General features: G+C 34.1%; 3 protein-coding genes across 4 annotated transcripts; 2 read left to right on the forward strand and 1 right to left on the reverse strand.

The window, feature by feature from the left end:
* The first annotated feature begins 16,641 nt into the window (after positions 1–16,641).
* On the forward strand, positions 16,642–17,362 carry LOC140821687 (3'-5' exonuclease-like). Its single transcript, XM_073182233.1, has one exon. The coding sequence runs from the start codon at positions 16,697–16,699 to the stop codon at positions 17,330–17,332; it is 636 nt and encodes a 211-aa protein (XP_073038334.1). The 5' UTR covers positions 16,642–16,696; the 3' UTR covers positions 17,333–17,362.
* A 587-nt stretch (positions 17,363–17,949) lies between these two features.
* On the reverse strand, positions 17,950–22,515 carry LOC140821769 (alkaline/neutral invertase A, mitochondrial-like). The gene is made up of 6 exons (XM_073182361.1): positions 21,505–22,515; positions 20,534–20,693; positions 20,082–20,293; positions 19,207–19,700; positions 18,989–19,037; positions 17,950–18,602 (listed from the first exon to the last, which is right to left on the reverse strand). Exons 1-6 carry the CDS (start codon positions 22,261–22,263, stop codon positions 18,276–18,278), a joined length of 2,001 nt encoding a protein of 666 aa, XP_073038462.1. The 5' UTR covers positions 22,264–22,515; the 3' UTR covers positions 17,950–18,275.
* Positions 22,516–23,448: 933 nt separating this feature from the next.
* LOC140822126 (uncharacterized) lies at positions 23,449–25,338 on the forward strand. 2 transcript variants are annotated; one of them, XM_073182872.1, is made up of 4 exons: positions 23,449–23,570; positions 23,938–24,070; positions 24,166–24,334; positions 24,944–25,338. In XM_073182872.1, the coding sequence occupies exons 2-4, from the start codon at positions 24,011–24,013 to the stop codon at positions 25,138–25,140; spliced, it is 426 nt and encodes a 141-aa protein (XP_073038973.1). In that variant the 5' UTR covers positions 23,449–23,570; positions 23,938–24,010; the 3' UTR covers positions 25,141–25,338. The 2 variants fall into 2 exon arrangements, with proteins under 2 accessions (XP_073038973.1, XP_073038974.1); XM_073182873.1 differs by having other exon boundaries at positions 23,473–23,570; positions 23,922–24,070.
* Positions 25,339–25,418: the final 80 nt, after the last annotated feature.

The raw sequence follows: 25,418 nt of genomic DNA on the forward strand, positions 1-25,418 counted from the left end.
GATTTAATTCATTCCAAATTTTACTTACCACAAAATAAAATTTATCTGGTATTTGTTTTTTCACGTCATATATAAAGTTTTTTACACGATGTTCAACTTCATTTAAGTAATATAATTAGTTTAGAATCGAGTACTTGTCGTTTTACCAAAAGTTATAGACTCAAATCTTTTAAACTGCTTAACATCTCAAACATTATAGTTCGGCCGCTCTTCTAACAAATACAATTTTTGCACCCAACGGTTAGATCATTTGATATTTTATTTTGTAAGTTAGTTACAGTTGAGTTTCGACTCTCCTATCAAATTTAAGATTTTTTTTTTTCGAAATTTAACGGGAAGGTCAAATATCTTGCAGTAGATATATCGTAAAATGAATAGCGTAAAACGACATATGATTTTGCTATTTCCGTTTTGGTTGGGAGATGTATAATTTTACGTATGATTTGGAACAATCGCATTTGATGGAGTGGGGGCAGGCTTTAACATCACTCGTGTACTCAATCCATGTGTAGTGGCCGGAGACTAAGGTGCTTGATGGGGATCGTATTTTGTTTTTGTTTCTATTTATTTATTGTGGTCTTAATTTTTTTTTTTTGGTCTTCATAATCACTTTCAAAGTTCCATCAGTGTCATTCTTATAATGTGCCTACAAATTTTGGTTTCGTACCCTTAAAACTCTAACAAAACCATGCTGGATTTTGGCACATACCAAGCCATTTGTACGCTTAAAATCAGTACACATTTCGTTCGCATCAACCATTAGATTGACGGGTTTTCGACACTTTCCGAGATGGTTGAAGGCTTTGAGTTTATATCTCAGTATTGACTGAGTCGTCTCACTCGACCTCCTATCCCTTTGAGATTGTTCTTGAATACGCATGATTGCCAATATGGGGGTGAATATGGCCAAAGCCTTCAACTTTGAAAGTAAGCAAAATCAGCCAAAAGAACAGACTAATGGATAGCAACCGCTGGTCATGTGCTACATATCCATGGCTACCCCACGCACTATGAGAGCACATGTGGTATGGTGCCAAAAGATTCAAATATTTTGCTTTAATTTCTCTATATACATTATATATAATAAGATAAGGTAATCGATTCAATACTCGAACTAATCCTCCAACTGTCACGCCCCGAGCTCTGGTCTGTGCTTGCGTGACTGCACAATGAGCTCCTATAGCAATTACTTCGTATTTGTGACACCTCGACCCGTTTACAATAAAATAGCAGCGGAATTTAAAATTTTCTTTCAAATGGAAGGAGTTTCAAAATACATTACCATAAAATGTTTAAAGGTAACTACATGATCATTCAAATGATATAACAAAAATACAAAATATCATTCATATGATCATGTTCCAAAAATGCTTGCAAAAATAACATCTTCCTTCCAACTTCGTATGCATATGACTCCGGCACAAAATAATAATAACCAACAACACTATAACCCATAAACACAACTCTTAACATCTAATTCACATAACCCAATAAACATACGAAAACTTAGACCGTACCGTTCACCAGACTCGGCTATTACAGTATTAGTCATCGCTTTACTAAAATGATTAACTCAAGTTGCTATAGAAATCTATTGTTGTACATTATAAATTCATTTTAAATAATTAATTTTTAAGATATGAGACAAGTGTATCACAATCACCCCTCCTTCAGAACACGACGTCCTCGTCGTGGTCTGACCACTCGATCCACCAGCGCCGAGAATCTAGATGTGGCTTCTATGCCGATAACCAGGTTCTGATACCATTCTGTCACGTCCCGAGTCCAGGCCCACGTCTACGTGACTACACAATGGGCTTTTGTTGCAACTACTTCGTATTCGTCTTCGTTTTACGAAAATGATTAACTCAAATTGTTATAGAAGTCCATTGTAGTCCGTTATAAACTAATTTTAAATCTTTAATTTTTAAGATGTGAGACAAAAGTGTCTCACCAACTCCACTGAGTGTTCGATACTTTTCTAAACAAAATTAAGTAACTCAATACTTAAATTTGGGATCCTTTTAAATTCGCATCTTTTTCGAAACCTCTATGGAATACAAAGACTCTAAATTTTGAAAAGATCCCACAAGGTTTGTGTGTAGGGCGATGAGGCCACGTTTTATATTTTCAGCTCATTCTCAAACCCGAATTTTTCGGGAAAGGGTAATAAAAAAAACACAAAAAATCATAGAAACACCCAAAAGCAAATCTCATCTTCACTTCTTGTCTTCTTCATCTTTTGCCAATTATTGCAGTTCTTAGACCATATTGGGGGCCATCATAATTAATGGATACAACTAACGACAAAATTTATGGATTCTTAAATTTACCCTCTCGCATTATTTTAGATATTTGAAAAATTAAAAATAATTCGATTTTTTTTATTAGGTTGTACAGGTTGAAACAATTTGAATCGGATTTTATGACTTTGTATGAAGTGGATTGGTTTTAAATGATACGGGTGTTGAGTAAATTTGAAAAGTTCATATGAGCTGATATGAAGTGGATTTAAAATCTATTTTAATTTGATTGGTCTCTTGTGAGACGATCTCACGAATCTTTATATGTGAGACGGGTCAATCCTACTGATATTCACAATAAAAAATAATACTCTTAGCATAAAAAGTAATATTTTTTCATTGATGACCTAAATAAGATATACGTCTCACACAAGTTCTTGCCAAAAACAAAAAACCCTCCCTTTATTAGATTATTTTCTAAAACGTATTTTTTTACATTTTTTTAATTATGATACACAAATCAGAATTGAAATTCGGGCTAAACTCACCCATTCCGTACAAGTTTTTTTTTTTTTTTTTGGGTGCTAATTAGACCGGGCTAGAATCGAATATAAAGTGTAGTGTGTCGATGGAATGCCGATCTTTGTTGAAGGGATAATTAATGACAAAAATTTGTGTGAGACAGTTTTATAAGTTGTATTTTGTGAGACATGTCTTTATTTGGGTCATCTATAAAAAATATTACTTTTTATTATGAATATCGGTAGGGTTGACTCGTCGCACAGATAAAGATTCGTGAGACCGTCTCACAAAAGACATACTCTTATTAATTAGTACTAGGGGACAAGGGGATAACATGTTTTTTTTTTTTGTATAATTGGAATTTTTAAATGACTTTTACGTGGAAAAAAATATGTATATATACTTGGGACGGATGAAGTGCCATATAACTATTGCATACACATAATATATCATCTTTCTACCAACATTTTCTCGGATGACCTACAAGGTTACCTGTCTAAAGTGATTTGCATGTTATTACATTAGTTTAAGGGTTTATTTAGTTGGCATCAAATAGTAGTAATTGTGAATTCTATTCTCATTAAAAAAAACACACACACACACGCACGAAATCATTTATGAAAATTATTGGAGTGGCAACGTACTAGCCAGCCCTGGTAGCCCCACTCTCCAATCCCAACGCGAAGTGTTTGCTGTTTTGACAAAGAGAGATGCATTCACAATTGCAATCGCATTGAATTGGAAAATGAACAATAAAGAGATGTGCCTACACATATGAAAGGGGCCCGAGCACACAACAAATCTCGAGTGTAGCCCACGAGATAACACGTGCGTTTCCTTAATAGTTTTCGAACCTATCTTTTACCACCGTTGCTTATATTGTCTGGATTTGAAATCTATCCTGAAATTCAATGTCGCAATGGTGTTCAATCGAGGACCACTCTAGTATTGTCGGTAGGATTACTTCACCAATATATAATACATATGAGTGGGTCTCATGTGTGACCATCTCCGGATCTTAATATGTGAGACGACTCAACCCTATTCATATTCATAATAAAAAGTAATACTCTTAGCATAAAAAAGTAATATTTTTTCATGGATGACCCAAATAAGAGATCCGTCTCACAAATACGATCTGTTAGACCGTCTCACACAAGTTTTTGTCAATACACATTACACCATGTATCTATACACTTATAACATTGGATATCAACCACGATTTAGAAACGGGATTTTGGCACTAAAGACACTTAAATTTAATATATACTAGTAAAAGACGCACACACGTTGCACGTGATATTATTATTTTTTAATTTGATCAAATAATATCAAACAATTAACACGAAATTATTTTCAATTTAGAATAGTTGTTCGAAGGAAAGTTTTGTTTAAAATTTTTTTCTATGTAAAATATGAAGTGATTTGATGATGTTTTTAGTAGGGTACGAAGATTAATTATGAAATTAAATATTTTGGTGTAAATGACGACTCATTACTTGATTACATATCTTTATTTCATCCGATGTTCGACTCGATTTCTATAACATCATAGTTAAATATATTGTTTTATAATTTTTATATCATACGTTATTTACCTTCTTATCAGATGGTGTCTTGAGGTTTCACAAAGTACGTGTAGTGTTGAATGTAAGAAGATATTCAGTGGGCCCATTTGTCCTCAAGGCCCGGAACAAAGTTCGAAGCATGGTCAGCCCAGTCTTGAGGCCAAGTTGGGCCAGGTTCCTAATTGAGCTAAGTTTTTAATTTGTATTTATTGCGAATATGAATCGGCAGAAGAGCCCAATAAATAAATATGGTAGAATACATATGGACAAAAGTTGATTTTAACACACTCTTTATTTTAATATCTATTTTTATTCTTAATATATATTAAACTGGAACACTTCATGATAACTTCAAAATCCAAAAATATCTTTTAATTTCCTTACAATTTCTCTACGACTCTACCAATTATTAGAATCTTCAGTTTTTTTTTTGGAGCAAAGGAAATGAGTTTAACCATCATCGAAACAACAATTGTGAGTGGAAGTTTGTGCAAACCTTGGAAAATGGACTCAATAATTGTCATCTTAATGGACAAGTGATTAATTATTATCTAATAGTAGTTCTCTTGTGAGACGATCTTATAAATTTTTATCTAAGAGACGCATCAACTCTACCGATATTCATAATAAAAAGTAATACTTTTGGTATAAAAAATAATAATTTTTCATGGATAACCCAAATAAGAGATCGGTCTCATAAAATACAATCCGTGAGATCATCTCACACAAGTTTTTGTCATTATATTAAGACTCGAAAAGTTTTCTTTGCTTTAATCTCTCTTTTTCCAACCAAAAGTCCTATCATTCATTCGATAAAAATAAAGCAAAAGCAAGTCTCAAAAAAGGAAGTATATATATATATATATATATATATATATATATGTATATATATATATATATATATATATATATATGTGTGTGTGCGCGTGTAAAGACTCGAAAAGTCTTCTTTGCTTTAATATCTCTCTTTCCAACCAAAAGTCCAATAATTCATTCGATAAAAATAACGCAAAAGCAAGTTTCAAAAAAGGGAGGATATTGTTGTGAAAAAGTAAAAATTTACGGTAAAAAGTAAAAATCTCAAACTCTCAAAATTATCAAACTACACACTTTATAATATTTTCTCTCAACTCAATTGTTATTTTCTTCACAAATGAGTGCTCTATTTATAGAGTTTCATATACAAATATTCCAAAAATAAATTACCTCATTACATACATCATCACACACTAATTTTCAATATTCAACACCTAATTTTACCTAATTTTCAACATTCAACATTCAACATACACATTTTAATATTATATTTTCAACACTCCCCCTTGTGATGATGATCATAATGATTGTCTTCGATACGTGTTTTTATATTGCCTCGTTAAAAACCTTACTTGGAAAAACCCATTGGGATAAAAACCATAGTAAGGGAAAAAGAGTGCAGTCACGTAAACTCCCCTGATGTTGACATGAACAATTCTTCACAAATTTCGTAGATTGCGCATCCCAATATTATATATGTGCTTTCTGAATATTGACGTAGGAAGTGTCTTTGTGAAGAGATCTGATGAGTTTTCACTTGATCGAATGTGACGAACATCAATACATTTATTCTTCTCAAGCTCCTTGGTGAATGCGAAGAACTTAGGAGGAATATGTTTAGTTCTGTCGCTTTTTATGTATCCTTCTTTCATTTGAGCAACACATGCAGCATTATCTTCATATAGTATCACAGGTTTCTCGTCGAATGATAATCCGCATGAGATTTGGATATGTTGGGTCATTGATTTTAACCACACACATTCACGGCTTGCTTCATGTAGTGCAATAATCTCGGCATGATTTGATGAAGTTGTTACTAGTGTTTGTTTCTGTGAACGCCAAGAAATTGCAGTGCCTCCACGAGTAAATATATATCCAGTTTGGGAACGTGCCTTGTGTGGATCAGATAAGTATCCAGCATCGGCAAAACCAATTATACTTGGATTAGCATCTTTTGAATACAAAAGTCCCAAGTCTGTCGTTCCTCGTAGATAACGGAATATATGTTTAATTCCGTTCCAGTGTCTCTTTGTTGGATATGAGCTAAATCTTGCCAACAGATTCACGGCAAAAGATATATCAGGCCTTGTACAATTTGTAAGGTACATAAGGGCACCGATGACACTTAGATATGGTACTTCTGGACCAAGAATATCTTCATCATCTTCACATGGACGGAATGGATCTTTTTCTATGTTTAATGATCTAACAACCATTGGAGTACTTAAAGGATTTGCTTTATCCATATTAAAACGTTTAAGAATCTTTTCTGTATAATTTGTCTGGTGAACAAACATTCCACATTCTTTTTGTTCGATTTGCAAACCCAGACAATACTTGGTTTTTCCAAGATCCTTCATTTCAAATTCTTCCTTCAAGTATGACACAACTTCTTGAATTTCCTTACTCGTTCCAATGATGTTTAAATCGTCAACATATACAGCAATAATTACGCATCCGGATTTTGTTTTCTTAATGAAAACACAAGGGCATATTGAATTGTTTTACATATCCCTTTTTCATCAAATGATCACTTAGTCGATTATACCACATTCGACCTGATTGCTTTAACCCATATAACGATCTTTGTAATTTCACAGAATAACATTCTCTGGGTTTTGAACTTTGTGCTTCAGGCATCTTAAATCCTTCAGGGATTTTCATATATATATTACTATCAAGTGATCCATATAAGTAAGCTGTAACAACATCCATAAGACGCATTTCTAAATTTTCAGATACCGCCAAGCTAATCAAATACCAAAACGTAATTGCATCCATCACAGGAGAATACGTTTCTTCATAATCAATTCCAGGCCTTTGAGAAAAACCTTGTGCAACAAGTCGAGCTTTATATCTTACTATTTCATTTTTCTCATTTCGCTTTCGAATAAAAACCCATTTGTATCCAACAGGTTTTACACCTTCAGGTGTAAGGACTATAGGTCCAAAAACATTACGTTTATTTAGCGAATCAAATTCAACCTGGATGGCATCTTTCCATTTTATCCAATTCTGCCGATTTTTACATTCACCAAAAGATTTTGGTTCATGATCTTCGTTATCATTTATGATGTCGATTGCCACATTATAAGAAAATATATCATCAATTTCATCTATATCTTTTCGGTTCCATATTTTTCCAGTATTAATGTAATTGATAGAGATTTCATGATTCTCGTCAGTTTGTGGTTCTGACAGAACATTTTCATCATCATGTGTTTCTTCAGGAACACCATTCTCTATTTTGTGATCATCATGTGTTTCTTCAGAAACATCATTCTTTATTTTGTGATCATCGTGTTTCTCAATGAATTTTCTTTTTCGAGGATTTTTATCCTTGGAACCGACTGGCCTTCCACGCTTCAGGCGTTTAATGACATCATGAGTATCTTCCATTTGTTTCTTTGGAATTTCAATTCGAGCAGGGGCATTTGCAGCATGTATATATGATTTAGTTACCCCTTTTGGGTCTGCAAATGCATCTGGTATTTGATTTGCTATTCTTTGCAAGTGCACAATTTGCTGTACATCCTTTTCACATTGTTTTGTTCTTGGATCCATATGTAACAATGATGATACATACCACGTAATTTCCTTTTCGGTATGTTTCTGTTCTCCCCCTAACATTGGGAAGATTTCCTCATTAAAATGACAATCAGCAAAACGTGCTGTGAACACGTCTCCTGTCTGAGGTTCAAGATATCGAATGATTGATGGACTATCATAACCGATATAAATTCCAACCTTTCTTTGAGGTCCCATTTTCTTTCGTTGCGGTGGTGCAATAGGCACATACACCATACATCCAAAAATTCTCAGATGAGAAATGTCTGGTTCTTGACCAAATGCAAGCTGTAATGGGGAGTATTTATGATATGCACTTGGTCTGATGCGAATTAATGCAGCGGCATGTAAAATTGCATGTCCCCATATAGAAATAGGGAGTTTTGTTTTCATAATCATTGGTCTAGCAATCATTTGCAGACGTTTAATCAATGATTCAGCCAATCCATTATGTGTATGTACATGAGCAACATGATGCTCAACAATGATTCCCATAGACATACAATAATCATTGAAAGTCTGGGAAGTAAATTCACCAGCATTATCAAGTCTAATTTTCTTGATTGTATAATCGGGAAATTGATTCCTCAATTTTATTATTTGAGCAAGTAATCTTGCAAATGCAACATTTCGAGTTGACAATAAACATACATGTGACCATCTGCTGGAGGCATCAATCAATACCATAAAGTATCTGAATGGTCCACATGGTGGATGGATTGGTCCACAAATATAACCCTGAATACGTTCAAGAAACATTGGTGATTCAGTTTGGATTTTGCCTGGTGATGGTCTTATAATAAGTTTTCCGAGAGAACAAGCTTTACATTGAAACTTATTATTCTGAAAGATCTTCTGGTCTTTCAACGGATGACCATGTGTATTTTCTATAATTCTTCGCATCATTGTTGAACCAGGATGTCCCAATCGATCATGCCAATTGGTTAATATCAAAGAATTATCAACTACCATGTTTGATTCAATGGGACTTATATGTGTATAATGCAATCCAGTAGGGAGCATTGGTAGTTTTTCAATCACAAATAAAGATTGTCAATACACATTACACCATGTATCTATACACTTATAACATTGGATATCAACCACGATTTAGAAACGGGATTTTGGCACTAAAGACACTTAAATTTAATATATACTAGTAAAAGACGCACACACGTTGCACGTGATATTATTATTTTTTAATTTGATCAAATAATATCAAACAATTAACACGAAATTATTTTCAATTTAGAATAGTTGTTCGAAGGAAAGTTTTGTTTAAAATTTTTTTCTATGTAAAATATGAAGTGATTTGATGATGTTTTTAGTAGGGTACGAAGATTAATTATGAAATTAAATATTTTGGTGTAAATGATGACTCATTACTTGATTACATATCTTTATTTCATCCGATGTTCGACTCGATTTCTATAACATCATAGTTAAATATATTGTTTTATAATTTTTATATCATACGTTATTTACCTTCTTATCAGATGGTGTCTTGAGGTTTCACAAAGTACGTGTAGTGTTGAATGTAAGAAGATATTCAGTGGGCCCATTTGTCCTCAAGGCCCGGAACAAAGTTCGAAGCATGGTCAGCCCAGTCTTGAGGCCAAGTTGGGCCAGGTTCCTAATTGAGCTAAGTTTTTAATTTGTATTTATTGCGAATATGAATCGGCAGAAGAGCCCAATAAATAAATATGGTAGAATACATATGGACAAAAGTTGATTTTAACACACTCTTTATTTTAATATCTATTTTTATTCTTAATATATATTAAACTGGAACACTTCATGATAACTTCAAAATCCAAAAATATCTTTTAATTTCCTTACAATTTCTCTACGACTCTACCAATTATTAGAATCTTCAGTTTTTTTTTTGGAGCAAAGGAAATGAGTTTAACCATCATCGAAACAACAATTGTGAGTGGAAGTTTGTGCAAACCTTGGAAAATGGACTCAATAATTGTCATCTTAATGGACAAGTGATTAATTATTATCTAATAGTAGTTCTCTTGTGAGACGATCTTATAAATTTTTATCTAAGAGACGCATCAACTCTACCGATATTCATAATAAAAAGTAATACTTTTGGTATAAAAAATAATAATTTTTCATGGATAACCCAAATAAGAGATCGGTCTCATAAAATACAATCCGTGAGATCATCTCACACAAGTTTTTGTCATTATATTAAGACTCGAAAAGTTTTCTTTGCTTTAATCTCTCTTTTTCCAACCAAAAGTCCTATCATTCATTCGATAAAAATAAAGCAAAAGCAAGTCTCAAAAAAGGAAGTATATATATATATATATATATATATATATATGTATATATATATATATATATATATATAATTATATATATATATATGTGTGTGTGCGCGTGTAAAGACTCGAAAAGTCTTCTTTGCTTTAATATCTCTCTTTCCAACCAAAAGTCCAATAATTCATTCGATAAAAATAACGCAAAAGCAAGTTTCAAAAAAGGGAGGATATTGTTGTGAAAAAATAAAAATTTACGGTAAAAAGTAAAAATCTCAAACTCTCAAAATTATCAAACTACACACTTTATAATATTTTCTCTCAACTCAATTGTTATTTTCTTCACAAATGAGTGCTCTATTTATAGAGTTTCATATACAAATATTCCAAAAATAAATTACCTCATTACATACATCATCACACACTAATTTTCAATATTCAACACCTAATTTTACCTAATTTTCAACATTCAACATTCAACATACACATTTTAATATTATATTTTCAACACTCCCCCTTGTGATGATGATCATAATGATTGTCTTCGATACGTGTTTTTATATTGCCTCGTTAAAAACCTTACTTGGAAAAACCCATTGGGATAAAAACCATAGTAAGGGAAAAAGAGTGCAGTCACGTAAACTCCCCTGATGTTGACATGAACAATTCTTCACAAATTTCGTAGATTGCGCATCCCAATATTATATATGTGCTTTCTGAATATTGACGTAGGAAGTGTCTTTGTGAAGAGATCTGATGAGTTTTCACTTGATCGAATGTGACGAACATCAATACATTTATTCTTCTCAAGCTCCTTGGTGAATGCGAAGAACTTAGGAGGAATATGTTTAGTTCTGTCGCTTTTTATGTATCCTTCTTTCATTTGAGCAACACATGCAGCATTATCTTCATATAGTATCACAGGTTTCTCGTCGAATGATAATCCGCATGAGATTTGGATATGTTGGGTCATTGATTTTAACCACACACATTCACGGCTTGCTTCATGTAGTGCAATAATCTCGGCATGATTTGATGAAGTTGTTACTAGTGTTTGTTTCTGTGAACGCCAAGAAATTGCAGTGCCTCCACGAGTAAATATATATCCAGTTTGGGAACGTGCCTTGTGTGGATCAGATAAGTATCCAGCATCGGCAAAACCAATTATACTTGGATTAGCATCTTTTGAATACAAAAGTCCCAAGTCTGTCGTTCCTCGTAGATAACGGAATATATGTTTAATTCCGTTCCAGTGTCTCTTTGTTGGATATGAGCTAAATCTTGCCAACAGATTCACGGCAAAAGATATATCAGGCCTTGTACAATTTGTAAGGTACATAAGGGCACCGATGACACTTAGATATGGTACTTCTGGACCAAGAATATCTTCATCATCTTCACATGGACGGAATGGATCTTTTTCTATGTTTAATGATCTAACAACCATTGGAGTACTTAAAGGATTTGCTTTATCCATATTAAAACGTTTAAGAATCTTTTCTGTATAATTTGTCTGGTGAACAAACATTCCACATTCTTTTTGTTCGATTTGCAAACCCAGACAATACTTGGTTTTTCCAAGATCCTTCATTTCAAATTCTTCCTTCAAGTATGACACAACTTCTTGAATTTCCTTACTCGTTCCAATGATGTTTAAATCGTCAACATATACAGCAATAATTACGCATCCGGATTTTGTTTTCTTAATGAAAACACAAGGGCATATTGAATTGTTTTACATATCCCTTTTTCATCAAATGATCACTTAGTCGATTATACCACATTCGACCTGATTGCTTTAACCCATATAACGATCTTTGTAATTTCACAGAATAACATTCTCTGGGTTTTGAACTTTGTGCTTCAGGCATCTTAAATCCTTCAGGGATTTTCATATATATATTACTATCAAGTGATCCATATAAGTAAGCTGTAACAACATCCATAAGACGCATTTCTAAATTTTCAGATACCGCCAAGCTAATCAAATACCAAAACGTAATTGCATCCATCACAGGAGAATACGTTTCTTCATAATCAATTCCAGGCCTTTGAGAAAAACCTTGTGCAACAAGTCGAGCTTTATATCTTACTATTTCATTTTTCTCATTTCGCTTTCGAATAAAAACCCATTTGTATCCAACAGGTTTTACACCTTCAGGTGTAAGGACTATAGGTCCAAAAACATTACGTTTATTTAGCGAATCAAATTCAACCTGGATGGCATCTTTCCATTTTATCCAATTCTGCCGATTTTTACATTCACCAAAAGATTTTGGTTCATGATCTTCGTTATCATTTATGATGTCGATTGCCACATTATAAGAAAATATATCATCAATTTCATCTATATCTTTTCGGTTCCATATTTTTCCAGTATTAATGTAATTGATAGAGATTTCATGATTCTCGTCAGTTTGTGGTTCTGACAGAACATTTTCATCATCATGTGTTTCTTCAGGAACACCATTCTCTATTTTGTGATCATCATGTGTTTCTTCAGAAACATCATTCTTTATTTTGTGATCATCGTGTTTCTCAATGAATTTTCTTTTTCGAGGATTTTTATCCTTGGAACCGACTGGCCTTCCACGCTTCAGGCGTTTAATGACATCATGAGTATCTTCCATTTGTTTCTTTGGAATTTCAATTCGAGCAGGGGCATTTGCAGCATGTATATATGATTTAGTTACCCCTTTTGGGTCTGCAAATGCATCTGGTATTTGATTTGCTATTCTTTGCAAGTGCACAATTTGCTGTACATCCTTTTCACATTGTTTTGTTCTTGGATCCATATGTAACAATGATGATACATACCACGTAATTTCCTTTTCGGTATGTTTCTGTTCTCCCCCTAACATTGGGAAGATTTCCTCATTAAAATGACAATCAGCAAAACGTGCTGTGAACACGTCTCCTGTCTGAGGTTCAAGATATCGAATGATTGATGGACTATCATAACCGATATAAATTCCAACCTTTCTTTGAGGTCCCATTTTCTTTCGTTGCGGTGGTGCAATAGGCACATACACCATACATCCAAAAATTCTCAGATGAGAAATGTCTGGTTCTTGACCAAATGCAAGCTGTAATGGGGAGTATTTATGATATGCACTTGGTCTGATGCGAATTAATGCAGCGGCATGTAAAATTGCATGTCCCCATATAGAAATAGGGAGTTTTGTTTTCATAATCATTGGTCTAGCAATCATTTGCAGACGTTTAATCAATGATTCAGCCAATCCATTATGTGTATGTACATGAGCAACAGGATGCTCAACAATGATTCCCATAGACATACAATAATCATTGAAAGTCTGGGAAGTAAATTCACCAGCATTATCAAGTCTAATTTTCTTGATTGTATAATCGGGAAATTGATTCCTCAATTTTATTATTTGAGCAAGTAATCTTGCAAATGCAACATTTCGAGTTGACAATAAACATACATGTGACCATCTGCTGGAGGCATCAATCAATACCATAAAGTATCTGAATGGTCCACATGGTGGATGGATTGGTCCACAAATATCACCCTGAATACGTTCAAGAAACATTGGTGATTCAGTTTGGATTTTGCCTGGTGATGGTCTTATAATAAGTTTTCCGAGAGAACAAGCTTTACATTGAAACTTATTATTCTGAAAGATCTTCTGGTCTTTCAACGGATGACCATGTGTATTTTCTATAATTCTTCGCATCATTGTTGAACCAGGATGTCCCAATCGATCATGCCAATTGGTTAATATCAAAGAATTATCAACTACCATGTTTGATTCAATGGGACTTATATGTGTATAATGCAATCCAGTAGGGAGCATTGGTAGTTTTTCAATCACATATTTCTTTCCTGATTTATATGTGATAAGACACATATATTTCTCATTCCCTTCATTCATTGTTTGAGTATCATACCCATGGGAATATATATCATTAAAACTCAACAAATTTCTTTCCGATTGTGGTGAATATAAAGCATCATTGATCAAAAATTTTGTACCATTAGGTAACAAAAATTGTGCTTTACCACATCCTTTAATCAAGTCTACAGGACCTGATATTGTATTCACCGTTGTTTTTGTTGGTTTTAGTTCCAAGAAATATCTTTTATCTCGGAGGATAGTGTGAGTTGTCCCACTATCAGGTATGCAAACTTCAGCTTTGCTCATAGCATTTTCCATATTTGAACTTCAAAAAAATATGCAATGAAATAAATTACTGACAATATATATTTAAATATAACACATTTCATAATTATACAATAAAACATTATTCTATGAATACATGAAAAATAAATTATTGTACATTTATATTCTACCATTATATTGTTCATTTTCAGAGAAATCGTTGAGAAAATCTGCAGCATCAATGTTGTTCATTTCTATCCCACCAACATATTGATCATTTCCAGAGAAATCATTCATAAAATCACCAGCATCAAGATGAGTTGAATCACTCAAACGGTCACTGCGTTCAGTGAAGTTGGTCTCCTTTTCTTTCCCCTTTAATGATTCTTTATAAAGTTTACAAAGGTGCTCAGGGGCTCGACAAACTTTGGACCAATGTCCTGGAGTACCACATCTGTAACAAGAACTTTCATATCTTTTTGAGTGATTTTCATTAACACTTGTATTTTCATGATGCCTTTTCTGTGGATGGTTTGGGACGCTCTTTTGAGATGAGTTATAAAAATAACTATCTCTATTATTTTCAAAACCACGGCCGCGTCCACGACCACGACCAATTCCACGTCCACGTCCACGTCCACGACCTCGACCTCGACCAAAACCTTGTCTTTGAAATTGATTTTGGTTTCCAGGTTTAAATTCATTTTTACTTACAGCATTTACTTCTCGAAATGCTGTTGATCCAGTGGGTCGGGACTGATGATTTCTCACTAGAAGCTCGTTGTTCTTTTCCGCCACAAGAAGACAGGCGATGAGTTCAGAATATCTGGCAAATCCACGTACTCTATATTGTTGCTGTAGAGTAATATTTGATGTATGAAATGTGGAAAATGTTTTTTCAAGCATCTCAGATTCAGTAATCTCATGGCCACAAAATTTCAATTGCGAGATTATTCTATACATCGCCGAATTGTAATCACTGACTTTTTTAAAGTCTTGGAATCTCAACGTATTCCATTCATCCCGGGCGGTCGGAAGTATAACTTCCCTTATATGTTCAAATCTCTCTTTTAATCCCTTCCACAAAGCCATGGGATTTTTTTCAGTCAGATATTCACATTTCAATCCATCGTCGAGATGTCGACGTAAAAATATTATGGCTCTTGCCTTTTCTTGTGACGTGCATATGCCATTTTCTTTAATGGTCTCGCTTAGACCTAATGACTCAAGATGCATTTCTACATCTAGAGTCCATGGCATATAATTTTTCCCAGTAATGTCAAGAGCGATGAATTCGAGCTTTGTCAAGTTTGCCATGGTGGTACTAAAAATCACGATGCATTTTATTAGTTAATGAATATTGCAATACAAAGTAATGGATAAACAACAAGTACAAGTATTCGTAAAAATAAAGAAAACACTCGAGGAGGATATTCTCCGATAAATACAAGACTCGTGAGTATGATAACTAAAATAATTAAAAATAACCTTGCGAAAGTCATCTTCTTTTTTTCTTCGAAAATTTGATGAAGAATAATTTTTAGAGAAGAAGAGAAAATTGGAGTGATTGAATGTGTTTGTGAGATCATATTTATAGGGCAAAAACTAGCCGTTTTTTACCATTTATGACCGTTGGTGTATAAAAAAAATAAAGGTATGTATTTGTATAATTTTATGGTAATAATATGGTATATATAATATTAGACATGTTTAAATAATTATGTATATCATATCATAATATTATAATGAGTGTCATAATTTATTTTGTTTAAAAACCTTATAAGCTTTTATACTTGTCGTATCCCTTACCGGGAGTGTGGGATGTCGTCTTAACATCCTCCCAGGATTTATAACAAGTTTATGAAAAATTTATTTTATTATTTCTAATAATAACATTATATTATATATTAAATAAATACACAATAAATAAATAACAGTAAAATAAATATAATTATTTTTGTTACCTTTTTCTTCTGTTTGGAGCTTGGAAAAGTATGTAGGACTTTTAGAGCTTCGTGCTGATAACGTGTTGTGAAAAAGTAAAAATTTACGGTAAAAAGTAAAAATCTCAAACTCTCAAAATTATCAAACTACATACTTTATAATATTTTTCTCTCAACTCAATTGTTATTTTCTTCACAAATGAGTGCTCTATTTATAGAGTTTCATATACAAATATTCCAAAATAAATTACCTCATTACATACATCATCACACACTAATTTTCAATATTCAACACCTAATTTTACCTAATTTTCAACTTTCAACATTCAACATACACATTTTAATATTATATTTTCAACATATATATATATATATCATCAGTGCGTGATAAGAATCAAATAACCTTTGATATACGCAAACATGTATGGATTTCAAAGCACAAATCCTTCTACAATAACATTCAACCCCACAGTCTCCAAGTACTACATAACCTTCGGCGGAGCCACCATCGAAACCACCGTCACCGCCACAGCAGCAACCGCTGCCGAATGGGTTGCTGAGATCACCACCCTTTACGCTGGAAGCCCCATGGTGGTCGGTCTGGACGTCGAATGGCGGCCACATTCAGTCCGATCGATGAGCAACAAATCAGCCACCCTCCAACTCTGCATCGGTGGAAAATGCTTGATCCTCCAGCTCTTCTACATGGATAAAATCCCAGAATCGCTCAAGAATTTTCTTCTGGACCCCAACTTCACCTTCGTGGGGGTCGAAGTGGGTGATGATATCTTGAAGTTGAAGAATGAATATGAGCTGGACTGCAGCAGCAGCAGGGATGTCAGGGAGGCGGCGAAAGAGCGGTGGCCGGGGAGGTTTCGACGGCCGGGATTGAAGGATCTTGCTTTCGAAGTGTGTGGGATGAACATGAGGAAACCCATTCATGTGTGCATGAGTAACTGGGAAGCAAGAGAGCTTAGTAAGTATCAGATTGAGTATGCATGCCTTGATGCTTATGCTTCTTACAAGATTGGTCACAAGCTCCTTATAGAGGCTTGAGTTTGCTAAAAATTAATGGATTTTAAATAAAAGCTATATTGTTTGCTAAATATCTCAAATTATGTATGAGAATGGAGAATGATTAATTTTAAACCGATAACTATTCACCATACTGTCTGGTTCAATTTATTTTGGTTTTTGATCTTAGATTAGAAATATATAATTCGATATTCGAAATTTTGACACAACGATGTCATATAAATTATGGGTCGTATATATTTTGTAGGTTCAGATTTCTGATTTTTTTCGATTTGAACCAAAAGTTTAAATACTCCAACTCTAAACATAGAAAATGTATTTTTAATGCCAAATTTAGATATAATATTGTTTTAACTTCTATTCATAAATAATTTTGAAAATTAAGCTTAACAGATTAACATATAAGTGATTTGTTAGCAATCGAACGCTCAATTAATGCCTCGTACTGAATTTTGTATGCAATATTAGTGTGGCTAGAAGTTATTAAATTCTATTAAGACCAACAATTCTCTTCCTATATATAATATTTCTGTTAAATGAACATTGGATTTAACTGAGTTCTTTTTTATGTTCTTTCTACTATATTAAATAGATGCACTTTGTCGGAAGAATGAACACAAACGATACAAGATTAATACTTCTCTTAGAGCAATTGCTCTATGAAATTTATAACATAATGAAGTTCTCAAATTCAACGTCTTGTAAATGAAATATATCAATATAAACTTCTATTTTGGCTATAGGTAACATAAACTACGAGGCCACTCTTATAAATTTGAGGGCACCTCCACCTAATAGCACAAGCTTTTTAACCGAGTCGAGTTACTCGAAGCAACGACATGTGTGAAACAAAACTCGTGTCAGTTGTTTCCTATAAATATCGCATCCTGAACTACTCGTAAAGTTACCGCTACTGTATGTATAGCAGAAACCAGATCTTCTCTGTTTGAGAATCTGATTTTCATCAGACTAGAATCTGTGACTTGGCAAGCCTGCGGGAGCACTTCTTTCGGCTAGAGTTGCTCAAAGCACAGACGCAGGATTCAAGAAGATCGTAGTCTTCTTCCCAAAACAAAAGGGATGCCATTTCGGGATTATCCAGCAGCATTTTAGATGTCAGATATCCAGCGACAGACCATGTTTGGTATAGTCTAGCTTGCTTTCCGATGAACTTTCCATTCCTTGTGTCGTAATACTCAGGCCATTGATCTGTTTGAAGTCTTTTTTCGGCTAAAGTTATTGCTTCCTTGGCCAGTTCTGTCCTACCCATCTTCATGCATGCCAATGTGAACTGAGAGAACATATGTGAAGAATTCAAGAAAGGTTCTTATCGATTAACTTCAATGAGAGTATGATACTCCCTCAGGAACAATTAGGAGAAATACGGGCACAAATTAACATGAATCTGGTATCATTAACATAATATACTCGCAATATACGTTTTTGAGTTACACGGACCAAATATACAAGAAATCACCCTCTGAAGTTTATACCAATATTAACCTAATGTTTTGGGTTCTTTTTCTTCATTTTCGTAAAAAATCGGTTAATGTTATTTAATACCATCTGTTCATCAACTAAAACAAAATGAAGATTTGATAAACTTTAGCTACAGGATAATTTCCATTCGATCTAGTATCTTGATGAGAAAAAAGTTAATTTCCATGCTATTCTTACCTGCCATAGAAGTGTTGGCCAAGATCCACCATTATGGTACGACCAAGGTCTGCACAATTCCAATAAATGACATTCAGGACATTATATTTTAGCCATTAAAATTTTCAAGCCCACTTCATGATACACATATGGACTGAGGTATACATTTTTGTAATAGATAAACCTTCACATACATTGGAAGTTGAAAACAACACATTACACAAGAAGTGGAAACTTACGTATTCTTTGGATCACTGCCAGTGATTATTCGCCATTCTTCTGACTCCAGAGCAGGGTAACATATCTTCAAAGGCATTTGACCAATAAGATCAACCCATTTAGCTTCTATAAGATTGAGTATAGCCTCATTTTGTTTTGGAGTACCCAAGGACGACACTATGGACCAGAGATTTCCAAGTGTGAAGAACCTGAAGTCCATGTGGGCTGGCTGCAGATTGCCAATAAGATAACCACCCGTCTCAGGAATCCAATGCATCAACCAATCAGGAATTTGTTCAGGGTATATGTTAAACTTGTTAGTGGCTTCCATGGAATACTCCTCAGTCTTATACCGGTATATTTCATTAATTTTCTTCAGATCAACCCAGTAATATTCACGAATATGAAATGACAGCGCACTGAGCCTATTACTCACAGCCCTGACCAAATTTTTGGATCCATCATCTAATGTAAGCAACTCACGTGAACACCGAAGGGCTGAGTAAAACAAAGCCTGCAGAATGAAACATGTTAAGAGCAAAGCTTTGAATAGTTGCTCCAAGGTTTCTACCTCTAAATTGTAGCGTGTAAGCATTTGCTTGGAATTTTTTTATAGCTTAATCATACACACTCTCCTATTCATATTGAAAGTAAATCACATGTATATGACAGTGAACCAAGTATGCAATTTTTAGTTGATATCCGAAGATGAATTGAGCTTTCCTTCACCAACTTTAACAGCTAATGAGAACTGCTATCAATTTCTCAAAATTCAAATAGCTAGTGACAGAAAAGGAAGCCCACAAAGACTTTCGAGTGACCAACAAAGTAAGAAAAACAGCCTGGAAGAAAGGCCCAAATACGTAAATATACGAGAACTGATGGAAGAACTTACTTGAATCTCTAAGGGATGACCATGAATACCCATTCGTCGATCTATCATACAAGAGCCATCCGTGACAAGCAATGAAGGGAACATATCGAAACCATCAGACAAGCAAAGGTTTAGAATAAGTTTTATCCCTGTCTGAACATCCACCCTTTCCTGTAATGCATAGTCACCAGTAAGCTTCCCATAAGCTCTCAACAAGATGATCCACCATAGTCCTACACAAAACTTAAAATATAAATTTTAAAGAACTAGCAAGTCGATTGACACAACTTACTGTTCTAATTCAAATGCAGTTGAATTAAACAAAGCTCATTTTCATTAAAAAAAAGGGATATTAAAATGAAACTACTAAGGGGCAGAAATAAGAAAAGAGATCAAATAATGCCACATATTTACTCGAACTCAAATATGCAAGTTGCAACTACTAATCACTAGCATTATGTAGAAACAGGTACCAGAGTCCACAGGTGCTACACGGCCAATAGCTGACTCTCCAAAATCGGGATCTAAAACTTCTTCAAACTTGTTATCATCTAAAGCTACAGATCTAACTTTAAAACTTGCTGGCATCAATCCCTGTCCAGGGCTATAACAGTCCACTGTTTTCTCCCAACTCTAGTAACAAATAAGAGAACATTAGGAACAAGAAATATAAATGAAAAGAATTAAATAACCAACTCACACCCCAAGTGACCTCCACAAAGATCAGTAAGATAAATATCTGAGTAAACCAAGAACTGAGCCTGAGCAACAGATCATTTTCGTATCTACCTCATTGGTTTCACGTTATCATCTGTTCACCCTGTAGTTGCTCTAAGAAAATGAATAGCACATTGTAGAATGAAACTTAAATTGAAATTGCAAAAAAGAGAAACTAGTATTGCATTTCTAAGCCAACATGCGTTTTTGTAAAGTTTAAAATGCACTTTAGTTCTTATCAACTGAAAACCTGCTGCACACACCAATATGTCAGAGTGAAAAATAGAGTAAAAGGTCTTCTCTGTTGCAATAAATAAGAAAAAGGATCTAAAATTGTAAATCTTGTCATGATTAGATTCATCCAGTCTCCCAATCACCGAATTGGAATTCCAGAAAACTGATTGAGCCTCATCCGTTTAAAAATGGATAAGTAAATAAGTTTCTTAAAGATGTCCATAAACAATTTCACTAGAGGTTTCATAATTATATTCCTATGTAATGCCATCAGATACCAAGATTCAACTCCTCGCCCTATTTGCTAGAACCCAATACCCCCTTATTTCTTCTTCTCTTCGTTAACTTTCTATCGTTTGCATTTTGCAATCATTTGATACCTCTAAAACATGCAAAATTATCCACTCAAACAATTTACTTTCCATAACCTCAATCCATAAAAAATGGAGTCTTGGTAACATGACCAATTTGGGAGAAAAAACAGTATGAATACCTGTAGCTGCAGGGTGTGAAGCAGAAAATTCCTCACGATCTCCCCTTCCCCCTTCAGCAAAAATGCGAAGGCTGACGGTACAAAATCTCTTATAAACACCTGATCATAGTTCAGAGGCAACTTGTCATTAGGATCATTGGCAGCCAGAGTCCCCACAGGACTCCCACAATACGACACAATGGCGTTCCTCAGCAGCCTCCACGCCTCCTTTTCCACCTCAGACTCTTCTTTACCTGCTCTCACACTCTTAGTTTCATCTGATCTCTCACTTTTTAAATCATTTTCAAGATTTTCAGATTTTATCTCATCTTCGTTTATCGTTACATTTGAATCCAAATCAATCTTCTCCACCGCCAACGGCTTGGCATTAAGCCCACCATGCACATAAATTCTCTCGAAATTCTTATCATTCACGTGTGTTTTAACAGAAGTTGACAAATCCCTGATATTTGATGCAGCACACGCAATCACAAAATGGCTTCTTGGGCAAGAATCACGGCAGTGGGTGTTTGACAAAATACCCGTCTGACCCCGATTCCAATTTTGGGAAGAACATGATCTCTGAGCATTGTTGAATATGGTCTTAAACCCGGAAAACCGAGAGGAACATGTGTGAAAGTTGTGGGTTCTAAATGGAAAATTAGAACAAACCGAAAACTTGGAGGCTTGGGGAAAAGGAACTACCAAGAAAGGCGCGCTCTTACAAGGTAAAAAGATTCTACAACCGGGCTTCATGTTAAAAAATCTGACCGATTTCATCCCAAAACTGGTACTAGAAAAAATCCGTAACAGATCGTACAATATGTAAAAGAATCAAATACTACGCAACTAAAATCTAGTTCTTGGTCACCAATATATATATATATATATATATATATATATATACTCGTGCAAAACAAACGGATATAGGAAATGTGACGAGGGCAAAAATTCGAGGAAACAATATCGGATTTCGTGGGAAAGAAATGACGGGAATTCTTGAAAGACGGGAAATGGCGGCTTCCACAAGTGGGGTATCGTATTGCATTTCTTGCGCGTGATATTTTCCTAAATTAGACTTGGGACGCCCATTTGGAATGTGGGGATTTTTTCATTTGGGAATATCATTTCATTGGACAGTTTATTTTATTTTATTTTATTTTATTTTATAAAGTTGGGATTGAAATAAAAAACAAAGAATATGGAGCATGTGACATAAATGTGGGCTCACGTTCTTGCTCAAAACTATTGCAAATTTTTTTATAATTAATTTGATTTATATTAAAATAAAATTCATATCATATTTATAGAAGTAGTAAGGGTCATAGTGTAAATTTGATAGGCATAATATTGAAAATATTTTGTAATAAGAATTTTTTTGGTACAAAATATAATATTTTTTTTGGCTAAAAAAATTCTATCCTTTTTCTAAGTTATGAGAAACTTTTATCTTTTAAAATGTTATTTAGTATATATTGGCTTTGGCATGATCACTTTTTTTATCATAAAAATAATTTTTATTTTTAATTAATTTACAATATGTTTTTGTGTTTTAACTTACTGAAAAAAAAGAGTAGGTTTCTTATGAGACAGTCTCACAGGATCTTTATCTGTGATATAGGTCAAACCTTCTAATTACTTCACAATAAAAAGTAATACTTTTAGCATAAAAATTAATTTTTTCATGGGATGACTCCAAATAAGAGAATCCGTCTCACAAAATACGATATATGAGATCATCTCATACAAGTTTTTGCCCAAAAAATATATCTAATCTGAATAAGAAAATCATCTATCCAATTTTTAATTGATGAACAAAATATTTTTTATAAATTAATTTTTATTTTTTCATACGCAAAAGTCACTACTAGTTATTTGTCATAGATTATAGATATTATATTTTTCACATAATTATATATAACATTGATTGAATTTGGACTTATTTGGATTATCCATATATTATGTTTTACAACATCATTTCAGCCCAGCGTTCACTTCCAAAATCCCAACTCCTACCCAATTGCCCAATTCTACTCATTTGCAGCTTCCGAGATCATCCCAAAATTATCTGAATTCGGAGACCATAGGTATCTTTTTCCTTGTATCTTTGTATTTTCGAGTTTTTGAATTAATGTATGAGCTTTTGCCGTTTAGTGATTTCGATTTTGGCTAATCTGATTGATTTAAATTGATTAATGGAATCTGGATTTGCTTTTTCATTATTCGTTAGCTGAAATATTGTTATTGGAAATGGGCCACTTGAATTTTTACAATATTTTTTCTTCATTCATCGGGCAACCGACAGTACTTGATGTGCCCCCTGGAATCTTGTGGTGAATTTTTTACGAAGGTTTTATGGATGTAATGGTGGTGGTCTTCCTGTTAGCCTTTTGAACTTGATGAAAACCTTAGCAATTGTTGGCTCTTACCATTCACAGTTCCATTTTTGTTCAGCACAAGAGCAATCCTTGTGGAGTCTGCATTCGAGATTCCGAAATTAAATCTCGATTGGAGTACCTCATAGACAATGGCAGCGATTTACAGCTTCTATATTATCAACAAATCAGGTGGTCTTATTTTCTACAAGGTTAGCACAGACATGTAAAAACTCGGTATTCGATTTGTCAAGCATTGTAAGCGATACAAGGGAGGAATTAAAAGTTGCATATTTATGTCTTTAAGGATTACGGGTCAGCTGGAAGAATGGACACAAACGATAGTTTGAGACTGGCAAGCTTGTGGCATTCAATGCATGCCATATCTCAACAGCTTTCCCCTGTTTCTGGGTGCTCCGGAATTGAGCTTCTCCAAGCCGATACTTTTGATCTCCATTGCTTTCAATCTCTCACTGGTGTCAAAACACTCTTTTTTTTTCTTTCTTTTTCTGCCTCCTTGATCTTTTGTAAGGACTGTCAGTATCTCCTTTTGTGGTTTCTGTTGTTATTTGGCTTCTGAGATATGTTTTTTCTTGTGTAGATTAGGGCAGATTTATAGTATTGGAAATTGCTTGGTCGAGTAAGTGCATAGATAACTCTGAATTGTCCGGTCTGATTCGAATTGTCTGAATGATGATGACTCATTAACACCGTGATACACCCTGAAGTAAACATAGTTAAATAGTCCATTGAAATGAAGTTCCAGGCTAAGCATCAAATAGCGACTCGTGCATCGAACAAATGATTGATAACGGGTAGTCACATATGATCCCAGAACAAAATAGCTGCATATTCCTTGTTATCCTCTCTGCGAACGGTTGACTCTGAACAGAAGATTGAAGTCATTATCTATTAATTTAATTCTTGTAATGTTTATCTTTTTATTGTGATTGATGATAAATTTCGGGGATGTTGTTGCTAAACCCTGAAAGCTGTCTTATTCAGAACTTGTTTCTTAATCGTTTATGTTGTTACAACATAAACCAACATCTTCACCTCTATGCTAATCACTTTTTTTCTTTCAGGTACCAAATTCTTCGTGGTCTGCGAACCTGGAGCCCAGCATATGGAGGGTCTCTTGAAATGTATTTACGAGCTATATACCGATTATGTTCTGAAGAACCCGTTTTATGAGATGGAAATGCCAATTCGCTGTGAGCTCTTTGACATAAATTTATCGCAAGCTGTACAGAAGGATCGAGTTGCTTTATTGGGAAGATGATTCAACACCCTGTTCGCTTCTATACTTTCTTGAGCTTTCTTTCGTTCATGTTTTTAACCGCGTGCGTCGGTGCGCTCATGCCATTAATATGTGATAATGTGTCATTAATGGATTTGAATTCCATTTTGGATTATGATAAAAAGTTGATGAACGATATTGTTTTTGATAACTTTATGGTCATAGATGAACTTTTTTCGTTGTCGATGATCTTTACTTACCCGTTCATATAGAAGTAAAACTTATCCCACAATGTAACTGCTGCTCTATCTTCTGTCTCG

This window comes from Primulina eburnea, unplaced genomic scaffold, assembly GCF_022965805.1.
Source record: "Primulina eburnea isolate SZY01 unplaced genomic scaffold, ASM2296580v1 ctg739_ERROPOS11973397, whole genome shotgun sequence".
Taxonomy (NCBI): domain Eukaryota; kingdom Viridiplantae; phylum Streptophyta; class Magnoliopsida; order Lamiales; family Gesneriaceae; genus Primulina; species Primulina eburnea.

Bases quoted from the DNA above. Each gene is read 5' to 3' on its own strand.
- LOC140821687 (XM_073182233.1), top strand. From the start codon at position 16,697: ATGTATGGATTTCAAAGCACAAATCCTTCTACAATAACATTCAACCCC.
- LOC140821769 (XM_073182361.1), bottom strand. From the start codon at position 22,263: ATGAAATCGGTCAGATTTTTTAACATGAAGCCCGGTTGTAGAATCTTT. The intron at 20,294-20,533 runs GTACCTGTTTCT...AGTTTTGTGTAG, and splicing joins TGTAGCACCTGTGGACTCTG to GACTATGGTGGATCATCTTG. The intron at 19,038-19,206 runs GTAAGTTTCCAC...GGAATTGTGCAG, and splicing joins GGCAGTGATCCAAAGAATAC to ACCTTGGTCGTACCATAATG.
- LOC140822126 (XM_073182872.1), top strand. From the start codon at position 24,011: ATGGCAGCGATTTACAGCTTCTATATTATCAACAAATCAGGTGGTCTT. The intron at 24,071-24,165 runs GTTAGCACAGAC...TATGTCTTTAAG, and splicing joins GTGGTCTTATTTTCTACAAG to GATTACGGGTCAGCTGGAAG. The intron at 24,335-24,943 runs GTGTCAAAACAC...TTTTTCTTTCAG, and splicing joins TTGCTTTCAATCTCTCACTG to GTACCAAATTCTTCGTGGTC.